General features: G+C 47.1%; 1 protein-coding gene across 15 annotated transcripts in view; it reads right to left on the minus strand.

The window, feature by feature from the left end:
• The window catches only part of LOC139534958 (neurexin-2-like), a 1,135,712-nt gene that overhangs the window by 621,550 nt on the left and 498,303 nt on the right, over positions 1 to 15,859 (minus strand). For all 15 annotated transcript variants that reach the window (XM_071334534.1, XM_071334530.1, XM_071334533.1 and 12 more), the window contains one exon: positions 7,920 to 8,221. In XM_071334534.1, the coding sequence (XP_071190635.1) occupies positions 7,920 to 8,221 (302 nt within the window). The remainder of the gene's footprint in view (positions 1 to 7,919; positions 8,222 to 15,859) is intronic.

The raw sequence follows: 15,859 nt of genomic DNA on the forward strand, positions 1-15,859 counted from the left end.
AAACTCGGTGGGGAGACTTCATTCATCATGACTGGAGGCGTCTTAACTCTCAAAGTCTTTGTGTGCGTGAGCGAAACCAAGACCATTCGCGGTTATCTCACTAGCCGAGTGAAACTAGTTCTAAGAATATTTATTGTTGAGGGCTATCCATGTCTGCTATTGTGAACAGAACACATGATGTTTTACTTCTAAAGACGTGTGACTGTCAACAAGATAAATTGTGAATACAGAGTTGGTATATTGTGTCACGTAGTAGATTACATCTCTTTGGTCTGAAACATTACGTCTCTTTGTTCTGAAACATTACATCTCTTTGTTCTGAAACATTACATCTCTTTGGTCTGAAACATTACATCTCTTTGGTCTGAAACATTACATCTCTTTGGTCTGAAATCATTACATCTCTTTGTTCTGAAACATTACATATATTTGGTCTGAAACATTACATCTCTTTGGTCTGAAACATTACATCTCTTTGGTCTGAAACATTACATCTCTTTGGTCTGAAACATTACATCTCTTTGGTCTATAACCATTACATCTCTTTGGTCTGAAACATTACATCTCTTTGGTCTGAAACATTACATCTCTTTGGTCTGAAACATTACATCTCTTTGGTCTGAAACATTACATCTCTTTGGTCTGAAACATTACATCCCTTTGGTCTGAAACATTACATCTCTTTGTTCTGAAACATTACATCTCTTTGTTCTGAAACATTACATATCTTTGGTCTGAAACATTACATCTCTTTGGTCTGAAACATTACATATCTTTGGTCTGAAACATTACATCTCTTTGGTCTATAACCATTATATCTCTTTGGTCTGAAACATTACATCTCTTTGGTCTGAAACATTACATCTCTTTGGTCTATAACCATTACATCTCTTTGGTCTGAAACATTACATCTCTTTGGTCTGAAACATTACATCTCTTTGGTCTGAAACATTACATCTCTTTGTTCTGAAACATTACATCTCTTTGTTCTGAAACATTACATCACTTTGTTCTGAAACATTACATCTCTTTGTTCTGAAACATTACATCTCTTTGGTCTGAAACATTACATCTCTTTGGTCTGAAACATTACATCTCTTTGGTCTGAAACATTACATCTCTTTGTTCTGAAACATTACATCTCTTTGGTCTGAAACATTACATCTCTTTGGTCTGAAACATTACATCTCTTTGGTCTGAAACATTACATCTCTTTGGTCTGAAACATTACATCTCTTTGGTCTGAAACATTACATATATTTGGTCTGAAACATTACATCTCTTTGGTCTGAAACATTACATCTCTTTGGTCTGAAACATTACATCTCTTTGATCTGAAACATTACATCTCTTTGTTCTGAAACATTACATCTCTTTGGTCTGAAACATTACATCTCTTTGGTCTGAAACATTACATCTCTTTGGTCTGAAACATTACATCTCTTTGGTCTGAAACATTACATCTCTTTGGTCTATAACCATTACATCTCTTTGTTCTGAAACATTAGATATATTTGGTCTGAAACATTACATCTCTTTGGTCTGAAACATTACATCTCTTTGGTCTGAAACATTACATCTCTTTGGTCTGAAACATTACATATTTTTTGGTCTATAACCATTACATCTCTTTGGTCTGAAACATTACATCTCTTTGGTTTATAACCATTACATCTCTTTGTTCTGAACCATTACATCTCTTTGTTCTGAAACATTACATCTCTTTGGTCTGAAACATTACATCTCTTTGGTCTGAAACATTACATCTCTTTGGTCTATAACCATTACATCTCTTTGGTCTGAAACATTACATCTCTTTGGTCTGAAACATTACATCTCTTTGGTCTATAACCATTACATCTCTTTGTTCTGAAACATTACATCTCTTTGTTCTGAAACCTTACATCTCTTTGGTCTGAAACATTACATCTCTTTGGTCTGAAACCATTACATCTCTTTGGTCTGAAACATTACATCTCTTTGGTCTGAAACATTACATCTCTTTGTTCTGAAACATTACATCTCTTTGGTCTGAAACATTACATCTCTTTGTTCTGAAACATTACATCTCTTTGGTCTGAAACATTACATCTCTATGGTCTGAAACATTACATCTCTTTGGTCTGAAACATTACATCTATTTTGTTTGAAACCATTACATCTCTTTGGTCTGAAAACATTACATCTCTTTGGTCTGAAACCATTACATCTCTTTGGTTTGAAACATTACATCTCTTTGTTCTGAAACATCACATCTCTTTGGTCTGAAACATTACATCTCTTTGTTCTGAAACATTACATCTCTTTGGTCTGAAACATTACATCTCTTTGGTTTGAAACATTACATCTCTTTGGTCTGAAACCATTACATCTCTTTGGTCTGAAACATTACATCTCTTTGGTCTGAAACATTACATCTCTTTGGTTTGAAACCATTACATCTCTTTGGTTTGAAACATTACATCTCTTTGGTCTGAAACCGTTACATCTCTTTGGTTTGAAACCATTACATCTCTTTGGTTTGAAACATTACATCTCTTTGGTCTTTAACCATTACATCTCTTTGGTCTGAAACATTACATCTCTTTGGTCTGAAACATTACATCTCTTTGGTCTGAAACATTACATCTCTTTGGTCTGAAACATTACATCTCTTTGGTCTGAAACCGTTACATGAATGCAAGTGGAAAACAACCACTTTCTCTTGCAGTGGAAAAAGTCATCTAAATGTGTGAGTGTGTGGATGTGTGCAGCAGCACTGTTCATGCCCAGCCACCCTCCCTGCGTATCCATTTGTATTGGTCTCGCTGTGTGGGTTTGCATTGTATGCAATGTATTGTGTCTGTTGGTCCGTCTGTCCAGCGTCTCAGCCCTGGAGTATTGCAGCACAGTCACCACTGCTTAAAGTCTGTAAACCGTCCATGACAGTATCTCATTATGTCAGAGCTGGAGAGAGACGGAAGAGAATGGGGGGGTAGAGGGAGAGGAGAGGGGAAGGGAGGAGACGCCTGCCGGCCGGCCTCTGTGTTTTTGGGAGAGCTTCTTCCATGATGAGAGGTCAGTGTGAACAGCCTTGACTGCCCATCATCCATATACCACAGGGACCAACCACACTGTCTTCCCTATACAGGCCGGCAGTACAGCATTCTGGGGCGGCAGGTAACCGAGTGGTTAGAGCGTTGGGCCAGTAACTGGAAGGTTACTGGATGGAATCCCAGAGCTGACAAGGTAAACAAATCTGTTGTTCTGCCCCTGAACAAGGCAGTTAACCCACTGTTCCCATGTAGGCAGTCATTGTAAATAAGAATTTGTTCTTTAAAAAATTACCTCTCCCCTATACAGGCATTCAGTGCAGCATTACCTCTCCCCTATGCAGGCATGCAGTGCAGCATTACCTCTCCCCTATACAGGCATGCATTACAGCATTACCTCTCCCCTATGCAGGCATGCAGTACAGCATTACCTCTCCCCATATGCAGGCATGCATTACAGCATTACCTCTCCCCTATACAGGCCTTCAGTGCAGCATTACCTCTCCCCTATGCAGGCATGCAGTACAGCATTACCTCTCCACTGTGCAGGCCTACAGTACAGCATTACCTCTCCCCTATGCAGGCCTGCAGTACAGCATTGCCTCTCCCCTATACAGGCATGCAGTACAGCATTACCTCTCCCCTATGCAGACATGCAGTACAGCATTACCTCTCCCCTATACAGGTCTGCAGTACAGCATTACCTCTCTCCTATGCAGTACAGCATTACCTCTCCTCTATACAGGCCTGCAGTACAATATTGCCTCTCCCCTATACAGGTCAGCAGTACAGCATTACCTCTCCCCTATACAGGCATGTAGTACAGCATTATCTCTCCTCTATACCGAACTGTAGTACAGCATTATCTCTCCTCTATCCAGACATGTAGTGCGGCATTACCTCTCCCCTATACAGGCATGTAGTACAACATTACCTCTCCCCTATACAGGCATGTAGTGCAGCATTACCTCTCCTCTATACAGACATGTAGTGTGGCATTATCTCTCCCCTATACAGGCATGTAGTACAGCATTACCTCTCCCTTATACAGGCTTGCAGTGCAGCATTACCTCTCCACTATAAGGGCCTGCAGTACAGCATTACCTCTCCCCTATACAGGCATGTAGTACAGCATTACCTCTCAACACCACTGGGTGGCGCTGTGATTCTTCTGTGTTTCTCTGCATTTCTTCTCTGTTTAGGATTCCATATCTTCTCACCTAATTCTCTCTGCCTCCTTTTACCATTAAAAAGGTGACACATTCACAGGTTTCAGGTGGGTGGTGTTGGATGAGAAATAAATACAATGAGAGAAAAAAATAAACTCTGAATGACGAACAGTTTGAGAAGCTCATTGTTACTAATGATGCCGAACCACAGAGCAAGAGCACTTAAAACCAATGGAACGGAATCAAACTACTGTAGGCATTAAAACGGATTGATAATCGTGGCTTTAGAGCTAGGGTTACAGCTATGGGCCGGTGACGACTGGGGAGAGGGCTATCCTAGGGATATGACATCATGATGAAAACAGTGGGTATATAATATGAACGGGAGGCTGAACAGTTTGTGGGGGGTGAATGGTGTGTGTGTGAGTGTGTGTATATGCATGCCTCTTCTCCTGCCTCCTGCATATGTATGTGTAACATGATCTGCTACCACGCTATTGATTAGTCCAAGAGCAGAGAGGCTGCAAACATTGGGTCAGAGGGCACTGGTCAGGTCAATGCCGTCGTTATCCTCCCTCAGCCTGTGTGTGTGTGTGTGTGTGTGTGTGTGTGTGTGTGTGTGTGTGTGTGTGTGTGTGTGTGTGTGTGTGTGTGTGTGTGTGTGTGTGTGTGTGTGTGTGTGTGTGTGTGTGTGTGTGTGTGTGTGTGTGTGTGTGTGTGTGTGTGGTATAGCTCAGTGTGGATCGCTATGTTGGGACTGGTGGTGAGTGGCTGGGATCAGGGTCTAAATCTCTAGAATCATGTTGGCTTTCCAAGCTCATTAAACCAGTTTCACTCTGGTGAGCAAGCATGCCCCAGCAGCAAACATATCTGACCCCTGCCGTGTGAGTGTGTGTGTGTGTGTGTGTGTGTGTGTGTGTGTGTGTGTGTGTGTGTGTGTGTGTGTGTGTGTGTGTGTGTGTGTGTGTGTGTGTGTGTGTGTGTGTGTGTGTGTGCCTGTGAGTGTGTGTGTGTGTGTGTGTGTGTGTGTGTGTGTGTGCCTGTGAGTGTGTGTGTGTCTGGGTGCTAGGCCTTTGTCTATCTGTGATATTGCTACATAGGATAGACCATTACATTCAATAGTTTAAGAAAACAACAGTTTTATGGGCTACAATCAGAGGCTACATGTTTAGCAAGTGAACTGGGAGATTTCTAATTAATGCAAAATGTAATTCAAATTACGTAATTAAGTTGGCTAAATGAAAAGGAGAAGGCTACAATGATCAACCAACCTGCTGTTGTTTCATATGAACGCAGTTGTTGTGGACATTTCACGGGGAGTGCTGCAAAATAGCCTCTATTAGCCTCGCTACTTTAGCTAGCTAGCTGGCTAACTTAGCTGGATACTCTAACTAGCTTCTTCACAACAATGTGAATGCAGTCAAGTCAGGCACTACCAGATGGTATGACAGATAGCCTACGGCAGCAATATGTTTTTCTGAGTAGCGCAATTGGGTTTGGCTACTTTCTCTCTCTCTCCCTCTTTGCCAATCACAGAGTACCTCACAGCGGCCCCTGCTCCTCTCTGACCCCTCCCCCACGCCCTTCTCCTGAAACAAGCAGAGTGCAGCACACCATCTCTCACGCATTGAAAAATTCAAATGTATTTCTTATTTCGACTACCCGGATATCCGAAAAACTATCATGATGTTATTCGAATTCTGAAATCATTTTAACATTATCATTTTTTTGTGTATTTTACCCCCCTTTTTCTCCCCAATTATGATCTGGTCTCATCGCTGCAACTAACCAACAGGCTCGGGTGGTGAAGGTCGAGTCATGCGTCCTCCAAAACATGACCTGTCAAACGGCGCTTCTTAACACCCGCCCGCTTAACCTGGAAGCCAGCCGCACCAATATGTAGGAGGAAACACCGTTCACCTGACCACCGAGGTCAGCCCACAAGCTCCCGGCCCGCTACAAGGAGTCGCTAGAGGGCGATGAGCCAAGTAAAACCCCCCGACCAAACCCTCCCCTAACCCGGACGACGCTGGGCCAATTTTACGCCGCCCTGCTGGACTCCCAATCATGGCCGGTTGTTATACAGCCTGGGATCGAACACGGGTCTGTAGTGACGCCTCTAGTGACTTAGACCGCAGTGACTTAGACCGCTGCGACACTCGGGAGGCCCTACTGAAGTCATTTAAAATGCCCATCCCCCGTGTGTGTGTGTGTGTGTGTGTGTGTGTGTGTGTGTGTGTGTGTGTGTGTGTGTGTGTGTGTGTGTGTGTGTGTGTGTGTGTGTGTGTGTGTGTGTGTGTGTGTGTGTGTGTGTGTGTGTGTGAGTGTGTGTGTGTGAGTGTGTGTGTGTGAGTGTGTGTGTTTGTGCGTGCCTATGATCCCAGAATTGTACAGTACAGTGAGCATTCAGGCTTCTGTATGACTTAGTGATTGTGCACTCCAAACAAGTCTCTCTCTGTCAGTGTGCGATCAGGGTATTCCCAGTGTCAAACACTTTGCCCCCTGAGTCAAGCTCACATAAACTACATGTCTATTTATTATGACATGACTGCAGTGGCCGGATCTCTGCAGGAAGAATCAGACTTTTATGACAGCCAATACTTCAACCCTACTTGGTCTGGAGAGCTTCCTCTGAAAGACAACACAGCATCTTTACTTCACTTTTGTGGTTTCTTTCCCAGCGACACAACTTTTCTTTCTCCTGCCCGAGACTGAATTCTGCACTCATTAAAAAGTCCAGGGAAGTTTGAAGCTCCTGTTGTGTTTCCAGGTGATAGGAAGTAGGGCTTTGTGTAAATGTTTGCTGCGGCGGTGGACAAAAGAGTTGGTGCTGTTACTTTTGTTTGTTAACGCATTCACATCAGGCCTGGTTGCAATACGGGGCCATTACAATAGCTATTATTAGGGCCGACAAGCCATTCATTCCAATTACCATTACCAAAACACTTGGAGAAGTAAGCAAGGCAATCTTAAGTCAAATTGATTGCATCTCACTGCCACTATCTACAACTGCCAATTGATGACCTGGCATCGAGCCTCTGCCTCTGCTATTCAATTTGTGGGTGTTGGTGTGTTTGTGTGTGTGTGCGTGTGTGTGTGCGTGGGATTCCTTTCTTCCTGACTGTCATTAGCGGGTTGTAAAGATCTGTTGAGTAATGTGTTTAGACGGGGATAAAATGCACCGTCTCTACAGATTAATTAGAAATCATAACGTGGGTAAGTGCTTTACATGCATACATATTGAAACAAGACTGTTGAACCCAGAGTTCCCTATTAGGGTAACGTAGACCTACGGGTATAAGATATCCACATCTACGAATGGATGTGAACTTGTGATTACATGTGCTGGGTCTATTATCTGTTCTCTATGCTGTTAACTTTGACCCCCTTTCCCGCCCTGCTTTTCCCAATGAGCAGATGACATGGATATTTGGTTGTTTTTCAGAGAAGGAAAACATGAGGAGAGAGAGAGTGACCACAGCAATCCTCTGCAGATCTCAACCCTGGAAGAAGTGGAAGAGAAAAACACCAACATCAGAGAGAAAGTGACAGGAGAAAGTGGAGGAAGACAGAGAGGTAGATACACAGAGATATAGACCAACAGATTGAATAGCTTGAACGAGAGAAAAGAAAGAGAGAAAAAAAAAGAGAGAAAGACACAGAAAGCGAGAGAGAAACACTGCATAGAAGCTCGACCAAACACGTCGTGTCTCTTTACCTGGCGCAGGTTGCGGGTGACGCGCACATCGTGCCAGGCGTTGTCATTGAACTTCCCATTGACGGGCTCCACCAGCGCCTCGAAGGCGCCCGAGCCCAGGTTGATGACCAACCAGACGGCGCCGCTCTTCAGCGACAGGTTGACGTAGTCGGCCGACTTGCCCGTGTGCAGCATGAGGCCGTTGCGCTGCAGCGTGCGAAAGGAAAGCGTGATCTCGTCCGTGCTGCTCTGGATGGGCGTCAGCGACAGGTCGTAGCAGAAGAACTCGTTCCCCTTGAATGTGGCCACCGACACTTCCTTCCCTGGAGAAACATGAAGATGAAGAGAGGGGGGGTTTACAGTTACAGATGTGTATAGCTCATATAGAGCTGCTTGAACTCATGTTTGGTGTATTTCTGTATTGGTGACACACACCCAAGACACAATTGGAAGCAAAAGGAACGAGAGAGAGATGTATGGAGATAAAAGAGTGAGAAAGACAGACAAAGAGGTCTGAGTGCAAGGTCGACATCCTTGTTCTTTCTGTCAGTCCACCTGCCACACATTCTTTCAGCAACAGTCAAAGAAAGTCAGCTCACACTACAGCCACGGGTCAAATCCCAATGAAATGGCGGGGGAAGACACCATTTCCTAATGTCTCGTAATAAAACAGACTACATCCTGTCATTACAACGAATAATGAGGTCTCTCCGCACAATGTGGACACTCAACACCTCATAACTCTTCCCATTCATGTGTCTATTTGCAGCCAGGTTGCTTCAAAATTCAAAATTCACTTCAAAATTGGACGTTCGTTCATGTCCCGAGGACGTCCAGTGGCGGGTTTTGCATTCAAAACCCAAACCCCCCCCCAAATTTGACGTTTGGAGAAAATTTGATACACGTCAGAATCTGAAGTCAAATTAGTCAAACTGTGAGATCTTGTTGTACCTCGGGTACTAGGGTCTATCAACAAGCTGCCATCCCAACAGACCAGTGATCCACACAACACCATGCTGTTGTAATTTCACCGTGTCCCTGAGGATGCTCTGAGGGGATCCAGCTCAGGTAATGAGGTTCACTTGCGAATCAGGGGGAACCCTACGAGGGAGGGGATTGGATAAACCCATTTATCCCAAAGTTCTATTACTGCAAATCACTCCAATATCTGCACACATTTCCCAAGAGAGGGCAGGGTCGGGAGGGCCAGATAGATTGAGGACCACCATCTCCTGAGCACTGAATTACAATTACAGAGCTGAGAGTGGCGGTGAGAGTAGTGGTGAGACTGGTGGTGAGAGTAGTGGTGAGACTGGTGGTGAGACTGGTGGTGAGAGTAGTGGTGAGACTGGTGGTGAGACTGGTGGTGAGACTGGTGGTGAGAGTAGTCGTGAGACTGGTGGTGAGAGTAGTGATGAGACTGGTGGTGAGAGTAGTGGTGAGACTGGTGGTGAGAGTAGTGGTGAGACTGGTGGTGAGAGTAGTGGTGAGACTGGTGGTGAGAGTAGTGGTGAGACTGGTGGTGAGAGTAGTGATGAGACTGGTGGTGAGAGTAGTGGTGAGACTGGTGGTGAGAGTAGTGGTGAGACTGGTGTTGAGAGTAGTGGTGAGACTGGTGGTGAGAGTAGTGGTGAGACTGGTGATGAGAGTAGTGGTGAGACTGGTGATGAAAGTAGTGGTGAGACTGGTGGTGAGAGTAGTGGTGAGACTGGTGGTGAGAGTAGTGATGAGAGTAGTGGTGAGACTGGTGGTGAGAGCAGTGGTGAGACTGGTGGTGAGACTGGTGGTGAGACTGGTGGTGAGAGTAGTGGTGAGAGTAGTGGTGAGAGTAGTGGTGAGAGTAGTGGTGAGAGTAGTGGTGAGACTGGTGGTGAGAGTAGTGGTGAGACTGGTGGTGAGAGTAGTGGTGAGACTGGTGGTGAGATTGGTGGTGAGACTGGTGGTGAGAGTAGTGGTGAGAGTAGGAATGAGACTGGTGGTGAGAGTAGTGGTGAGAGTAGTGGTGAGACTGGTGGTGAGAGTAGTGGTGAGACTGGTGGTGAGACTGGTGGTGAGAATGGTGGTGAGAGTAGTGGTGAGAGTAGTGGTGAGACTTGTGGTGAGACTGGTGGTGAGAGTAGTCGTGAGACTGGTGATGAGAGTAGTGGTGAGACTGGTGGTGAGAGTAGTGGTGAGACTGGTGGTGAGACTGGTGGTGAGACTGGTGGTGAAACTGGTGGTGAGACTGGTGGTGAGAGTAGTGGTGAGACTGGTGGTGATAGTAGTGGTGAGACTGGTGGTGATAGTAGTGGTGAGACTGGTGGTGAGAGTAGTGGTGAGAGTAGTGGTGAGAGTAGGAATGAGACTGGTGGTGAGAGTAGTGGTGAGAATAGTTGTGAGAGTAGTGATGAGAGTAGTGGTGAGAGTAGTGGTGAGAGTAGTGGTGAGACTGGTGGTGAGACTGGTGGTGAGAGTAGTGGTGAGACTGGTGGTGAGAGTAGTGGTGAGACTGGTGGTGAGAGTAGTCGTGAGACTGGTGATGAGAGTAGTTGTGAGAGTAGTGGTGAGAGTAGGAATGAGACTGGTGGTGAGAGTAGTGATGAGAGTAGTGGTGAGACTGGTGATGAGAGTAGTGGTGAGACTGGTGATGAGAGTAGTGGTGAGACTGGTGGTGAGAGTAGTGGTGAGACTGGTGGTGAGAGTAGTGGTGAGAGTAGGAATGAGACTGGTGGTGAGAGTAGTGGTGAGAGTAGTGGTGAGAGTATTGGTGAGACTGGTGGTGAGAGTAGTGGTGAGACTGGTGGTGAGAGTAGTGGTGAGAGTAGTGGTGAGACTGGTGGTGAGAGTGGTGGTGAGACTGGTGGTGAAACTGGTGGTGAGACTGGTGGTGAGAGTAGTGGTGAGACTGGTGGTGATAGTAGTGGTGAGACTGGTGGTGATAGTAGTCGTGAGACTGGTGATGAGAGTAGTTGTGAGAGTAGTGGTGAGAGTAGGAATGAGACTGGTGGTGAGAGTAGTGGTGAGAGTAGTGGTGAGACTGGTGGTGAGACTGGTGGTGAGACTGGTGGTGAAACTGGTGGTGAGACTGGTGGTGAGAGTAGTCGTGAGACTGGTGATGAGAGTAGTTGTGAGAGTAGTGGTGAGAGTAGGAATGAGACTGGTGGTGAGAGTAGTGGTGAGAGTAGTGGTGAGACTGGTGGTGAGACTGGTGGTGAGACTGGTGGTGAGACTGGTGGTGAAACTGGTGGTGAGACTGGTGGTGAGAGTAGTGGTGAGACTGGTGGTGATAGTAGTGGTGAGACTGGTGGTGATAGTAGTGGTGAGACTGGTGGTGAGAGTAGTGGTGAGAGTAGTGGTGAGAGTAGGAATGAGACTGGTGGTGAGAGTAGTGGTGAGAATAGTTGTGAGAGTAGTGATGAGAGTAGTGGTGAGAGTAGTGGTGAGAGTAGTGGTGAGACTGGTGGTGAGACTGGTGGTGAGAATAGTGGTGAGACTGGTGGTGAGAGTAGTGGTGAGACTGGTGGTGAGACTGGTGGTGAGAATAGTGGTGAGACTGGTGGTGAGAGTAGTCGTGAGACTGGTGATGAGAGTAGTTGTGAGAGTAGTGGTGAGAGTAGGAATGAGACTGGTGGTGAGAGTAGTGATGAGAGTAGTGGTGAGACTGGTGATGAGAGTAGTGGTGAGACTGGTGATGAGAGTAGTGGTGAGACTGGTGGTGAGAGTAGTGGTGAGACTGGTGGTGAGAGTAGTGGTGAGAGTAGGAATGAGACTGGTGGTGAGAGTAGTGGTGAGAGTAGTGGTGAGAGTATTGGTGAGACTGGTGGTGAGAGTAGTGGTGAGACTGGTGGTGAGAGTAGTGGTGAGAGTAGTGGTGAGACTGGTGGTGAGAGTAGTGGTGAGACTGGTGGTGAGACTGGTGGTTAGACTGGTGGTGAGACTGGTGGTGAGAGTAGTGGTGAGACTTGTGGTGAGACTGGTGGTGAGAGTAGTCGTGAGACTGGTGATGAGAGTAGTGGTGAGAGTAGTGGTGAGACTGGTGGTGAAACTGGTGGTGAGAGTAGTGGTGAGAATGGTGGTGAGACTGGTGGTGAGAGTAGTGGTGAGACTGGTGGTGAGACTGGTGGTGAGACTGGTGGTGAAACTGGTGGTGAGACTGGTGGTGAGAGTAGTGATGAGACTGGTGGTGAGAGTAGTGGTGAGACTGGTGGTGAGAGTAGTGGTGAGACTGGTGGTGAGAGTAGTGGTGAGACTGGTGGTGAGAGTAGTGGTGAGACTGGTGGTGAGAGTAGTGGTGAGAATAGTTGTGAGAGTAGTGGTGAGAGTAGTGGTGAGAGTAGTGGTGAGACTGGTGGTGAGACTGGTGGTGAGAATAGTGGTGAGACTGGTGGTGAGACTGGTGATGAGAGTAGTGGTGAGACTGGTGATGAAAGTAGTGGTGAGACTGGTGGTGAGAGTAGTGGTGAGACTGGTGGTGAGAGTAGTGGTGAGAGTAGTGGTGAGACTGGTGGTGAGAGCAGTGGTGAGACTGGTGGTGAGACTGGTGGTGAGACTGGTGGTGAGAGTAGTGGTGAGAGTAGTGGTGAGAGTAGTGGTGAGAGTAGTGGTGAGAGTAGTGGTGAGACTGGTGGTGAGAGTAGTGGTGAGACTGGTGGTGAGAGTAGTGGTGAGACTGGTGGTGAGATTGGTGGTGAGACTGGTGGTGAGAGTAGTGGTGAGAGTAGGAATGAGACTGGTGGTGAGAGTAGTGGTGAGAGTAGTGGTGAGACTGGTGGTGAGAGTAGTGGTGAGACTGTTGGTGAGACTGGTGGTGAGAATGGTGGTGAGAGTAGTGGTGAGAGTAGTGGTGAGACTTGTGGTGAGACTGGTGGTGAGAGTAGTCGTGAGACTGGTGATGAGAGTAGTGGTGAGACTGGTGGTGAGAGTAGTGGTGAGACTGGTGGTGAGACTGGTGGTGAGACTGGTGGTGAAACTGGTGGTGAGACTGGTGGTGAGAGTAGTGGTGAGACTGGTGGTGATAGTAGTGGTGAGACTGGTGGTGATAGTAGTGGTGAGACTGGTGGTGAGAGTAGTGGTGAGAGTAGTGGTGAGAGTAGGAATGAGACTGGTGGTGAGAGTAGTGGTGAGAATAGTTGTGAGAGTAGTGATGAGAGTAGTGGTGAGAGTAGTGGTGAGAGTAGTGGTGAGACTGGTGGTGAGACTGGTGGTGAGAATAGTGGTGAGACTGGTGGTGAGAGTAGTGGTGAGACTGGTGGTGAGAGTAGTCGTGAGACTGGTGATGAGAGTAGTTGTGAGAGTAGTGGTGAGAGTAGGAATGAGACTGGTGGTGAGAGTAGTGATGAGAGTAGTGGTGAGACTGGTGATGAGAGTAGTGGTGAGACTGGTGATGAGAGTAGTGGTGAGACTGGTGGTGAGAGTAGTGGTGAGATGGTGGTGAGAGTAGTGGTGAGAGTAGGAATGAGACTGGTGGTGAGAGTAGTGGTGAGAGTAGTGGTGAGAGTATTGGTGAGACTGGTGGTGAGAGTAGTGGTGAGACTGGTGGTGAGAGTAGTGGTGAGAGTAGTGGTGAGACTGGTGGTGAGAGTGGTGGTGAGACTGGTGGTGAAACTGGTGGTGAGACTGGTGGTGAGAGTAGTGGTGAGACTGGTGGTGATAGTAGTGGTGAGACTGGTGGTGATAGTAGTCGTGAGACTGGTGATGAGAGTAGTTGTGAGAGTAGTGGTGAGAGTAGGAATGAGACTGGTGGTGAGAGTAGTGGTGAGACTGGTGGTGAGACTGGTGGTGAGACTGGTGGTGAAACTGGTGGTGAGACTGGTGGTGAGAGTAGTCGTGAGACTGGTGATGAGAGTAGTTGTGAGAGTAGTGGTGAGAGTAGGAATGAGACTGGTGGTGAGAGTAGTGGTGAGAGTAGTGGTGAGACTGGTGGTGAGACTGGTGGTGAGACTGGTGGTGAAACTGGTGGTGAGACTGGTGGTGAGAGTAGTGGTGAGACTGGTGGTGATAGTAGTGGTGAGACTGGTGGTGATAGTAGTGGTGAGACTGGTGGTGAGAGTAGTGGTGAGAGTAGTGGTGAGAGTAGGAATGAGACTGGTGGTGAGAGTAGTGGTGAGAATAGTTGTGAGAGTAGTGATGAGAGTAGTGGTGAGAGTAGTGGTGAGAGTAGTGGTGAGACTGGTGGTGAGACTGGTGGTGAGAATAGTGGTGAGACTGGTGGTGAGAGTAGTGGTGAGACTGGTGGTGAGACTGGTGGTGAGAATAGTGGTGAGACTGGTGGTGAGAGTAGTCGTGAGACTGGTGATGAGAGTAGTTGTGAGAGTAGTGGTGAGAGTAGGAATGAGACTGGTGGTGAGAGTAGTGATGAGAGTAGTGGTGAGACTGGTGATGAGAGTAGTGGTGAGACTGGTGATGAGAGTAGTGGTGAGACTGGTGGTGAGAGTAGTGGTGAGACTGGTGGTGAGAGTAGTGGTGAGAGTAGGAATGAGACTGGTGGTGAGAGTAGTGGTGAGAGTAGTGGTGAGAGTATTGGTGAGACTGGTGGTGAGAGTAGTGGTGAGACTGGTGGTGAGAGTAGTGGTGAGAGTAGTGGTGAGACTGGTGGTGAGAGTAGTGGTGAGACTGGTGGTGAGACTGGTGGTTAGACTGGTGGTGAGACTGGTGGTGAGAGTAGTGGTGAGACTTGTGGTGAGACTGGTGGTGAGAGTAGTCGTGAGACTGGTGATGAGAGTAGTGGTGAGAGTAGTGGTGAGACTGGTGGTGAAACTGGTGGTGAGAGTAGTGGTGAGAATGGTGGTGAGACTGGTGGTGAGAGTAGTGGTGAGACTGGTGGTGAGACTGGTGGTGAGACTGGTGGTGAAACTGGTGGTGAGACTGGTGGTGAGAGTAGTGGTGAGACTGGTGGTGATAGTAGTGGTGAGACTGGTGGTGATAGTAGTGGTGAGACTGGTGGTGAGAGTAGTGGTGAGAGTAGTGGTGAGAGTAGGAATGAGACTGGTGGTGAGAGTAGTGGTGAGAATAGTTGTGAGAGTAGTGGTGAGAGTAGTGGTGAGAGTAGTGGTGAGACTGGTGGTGAGACTGGTGGTGAGAATAGTGGTGAGACTGGTGGTGAGAGTAGTGGTGAGACTGGTGGTGAGAGTAGTCGTGAGACTGGTGATGAGACTAGTTGGGAGAGTAGTGGTGAGAGTAGTGGTGAGACTGGTGGTGAAACTGGTGGTGAAACTGGTGGTGAGACTGGTGGTGAGAGTAGTGGTGAGACTGGTGGTGAGAGTAGTGGTGAGACTGGTGGTGATAGTAGTGGTGATAGTAGTGGTGAGAGTAGTGGTGAGAGTAGTGGTGAGAGTAGGAATGAGACTGGTGGTGAGAGTAGTGGTGAGAATAGTTGTGAGAGTAGTGGTGAGAGTAGTGGTGAGAGTAGTGGTGAGAGTAGCGGTGAGACTGGTGGTGAGACTGGTGGTGAGAATAGTGGTGAGACTGGTGGTGAGAGTAGTGGTGAGACTGGTGGTGAGAGTAGTCGTGAGACTGGTGATGAGAGTAGTTGTGAGAGTAGTGGTGAGAGTAGGAATGAGAGTAGTGGTGAGACTGGTGATGAGAGTAGTGGTGAGACTGGTGATGAGAGTAGTGGTGAGACTGGTGATGAGAGTAGTGGTGAGAGTAGGAATGAGACTGGTGGTGAGAGTAGTGGTGAGAGTAGGAATGAGACTGGTGGTGAGAGTAGTGGTGAGAGTAGTGGTGAGAGTATTGGTGAGACTGGTGGTGAGAGTAGTGGTGAGACTGGTGGTGAGAGTAGTGGTGAGAGTAGTGGTGAGACTGGTGGTGAGAGTAGTGGTGAGACTGGTGGTGAGACTGGTGGTGAGACTGGTGGTGAGAGTAGTGGTGAGACTTGTGGTGAGACTGGTGGTGAGAGTAGTGGTGAGACTGGTGGTGAGACTGGTGGTGAGACTGGTGGTGAAACTGGTGGTGAGACTGGTGGTGAGAGTAGTGGTGAGACT

Source organism: Salvelinus alpinus, chromosome 11 (genome assembly GCF_045679555.1).
Source record: "Salvelinus alpinus chromosome 11, SLU_Salpinus.1, whole genome shotgun sequence".
NCBI classification, from domain to species: domain Eukaryota; kingdom Metazoa; phylum Chordata; class Actinopteri; order Salmoniformes; family Salmonidae; genus Salvelinus; species Salvelinus alpinus.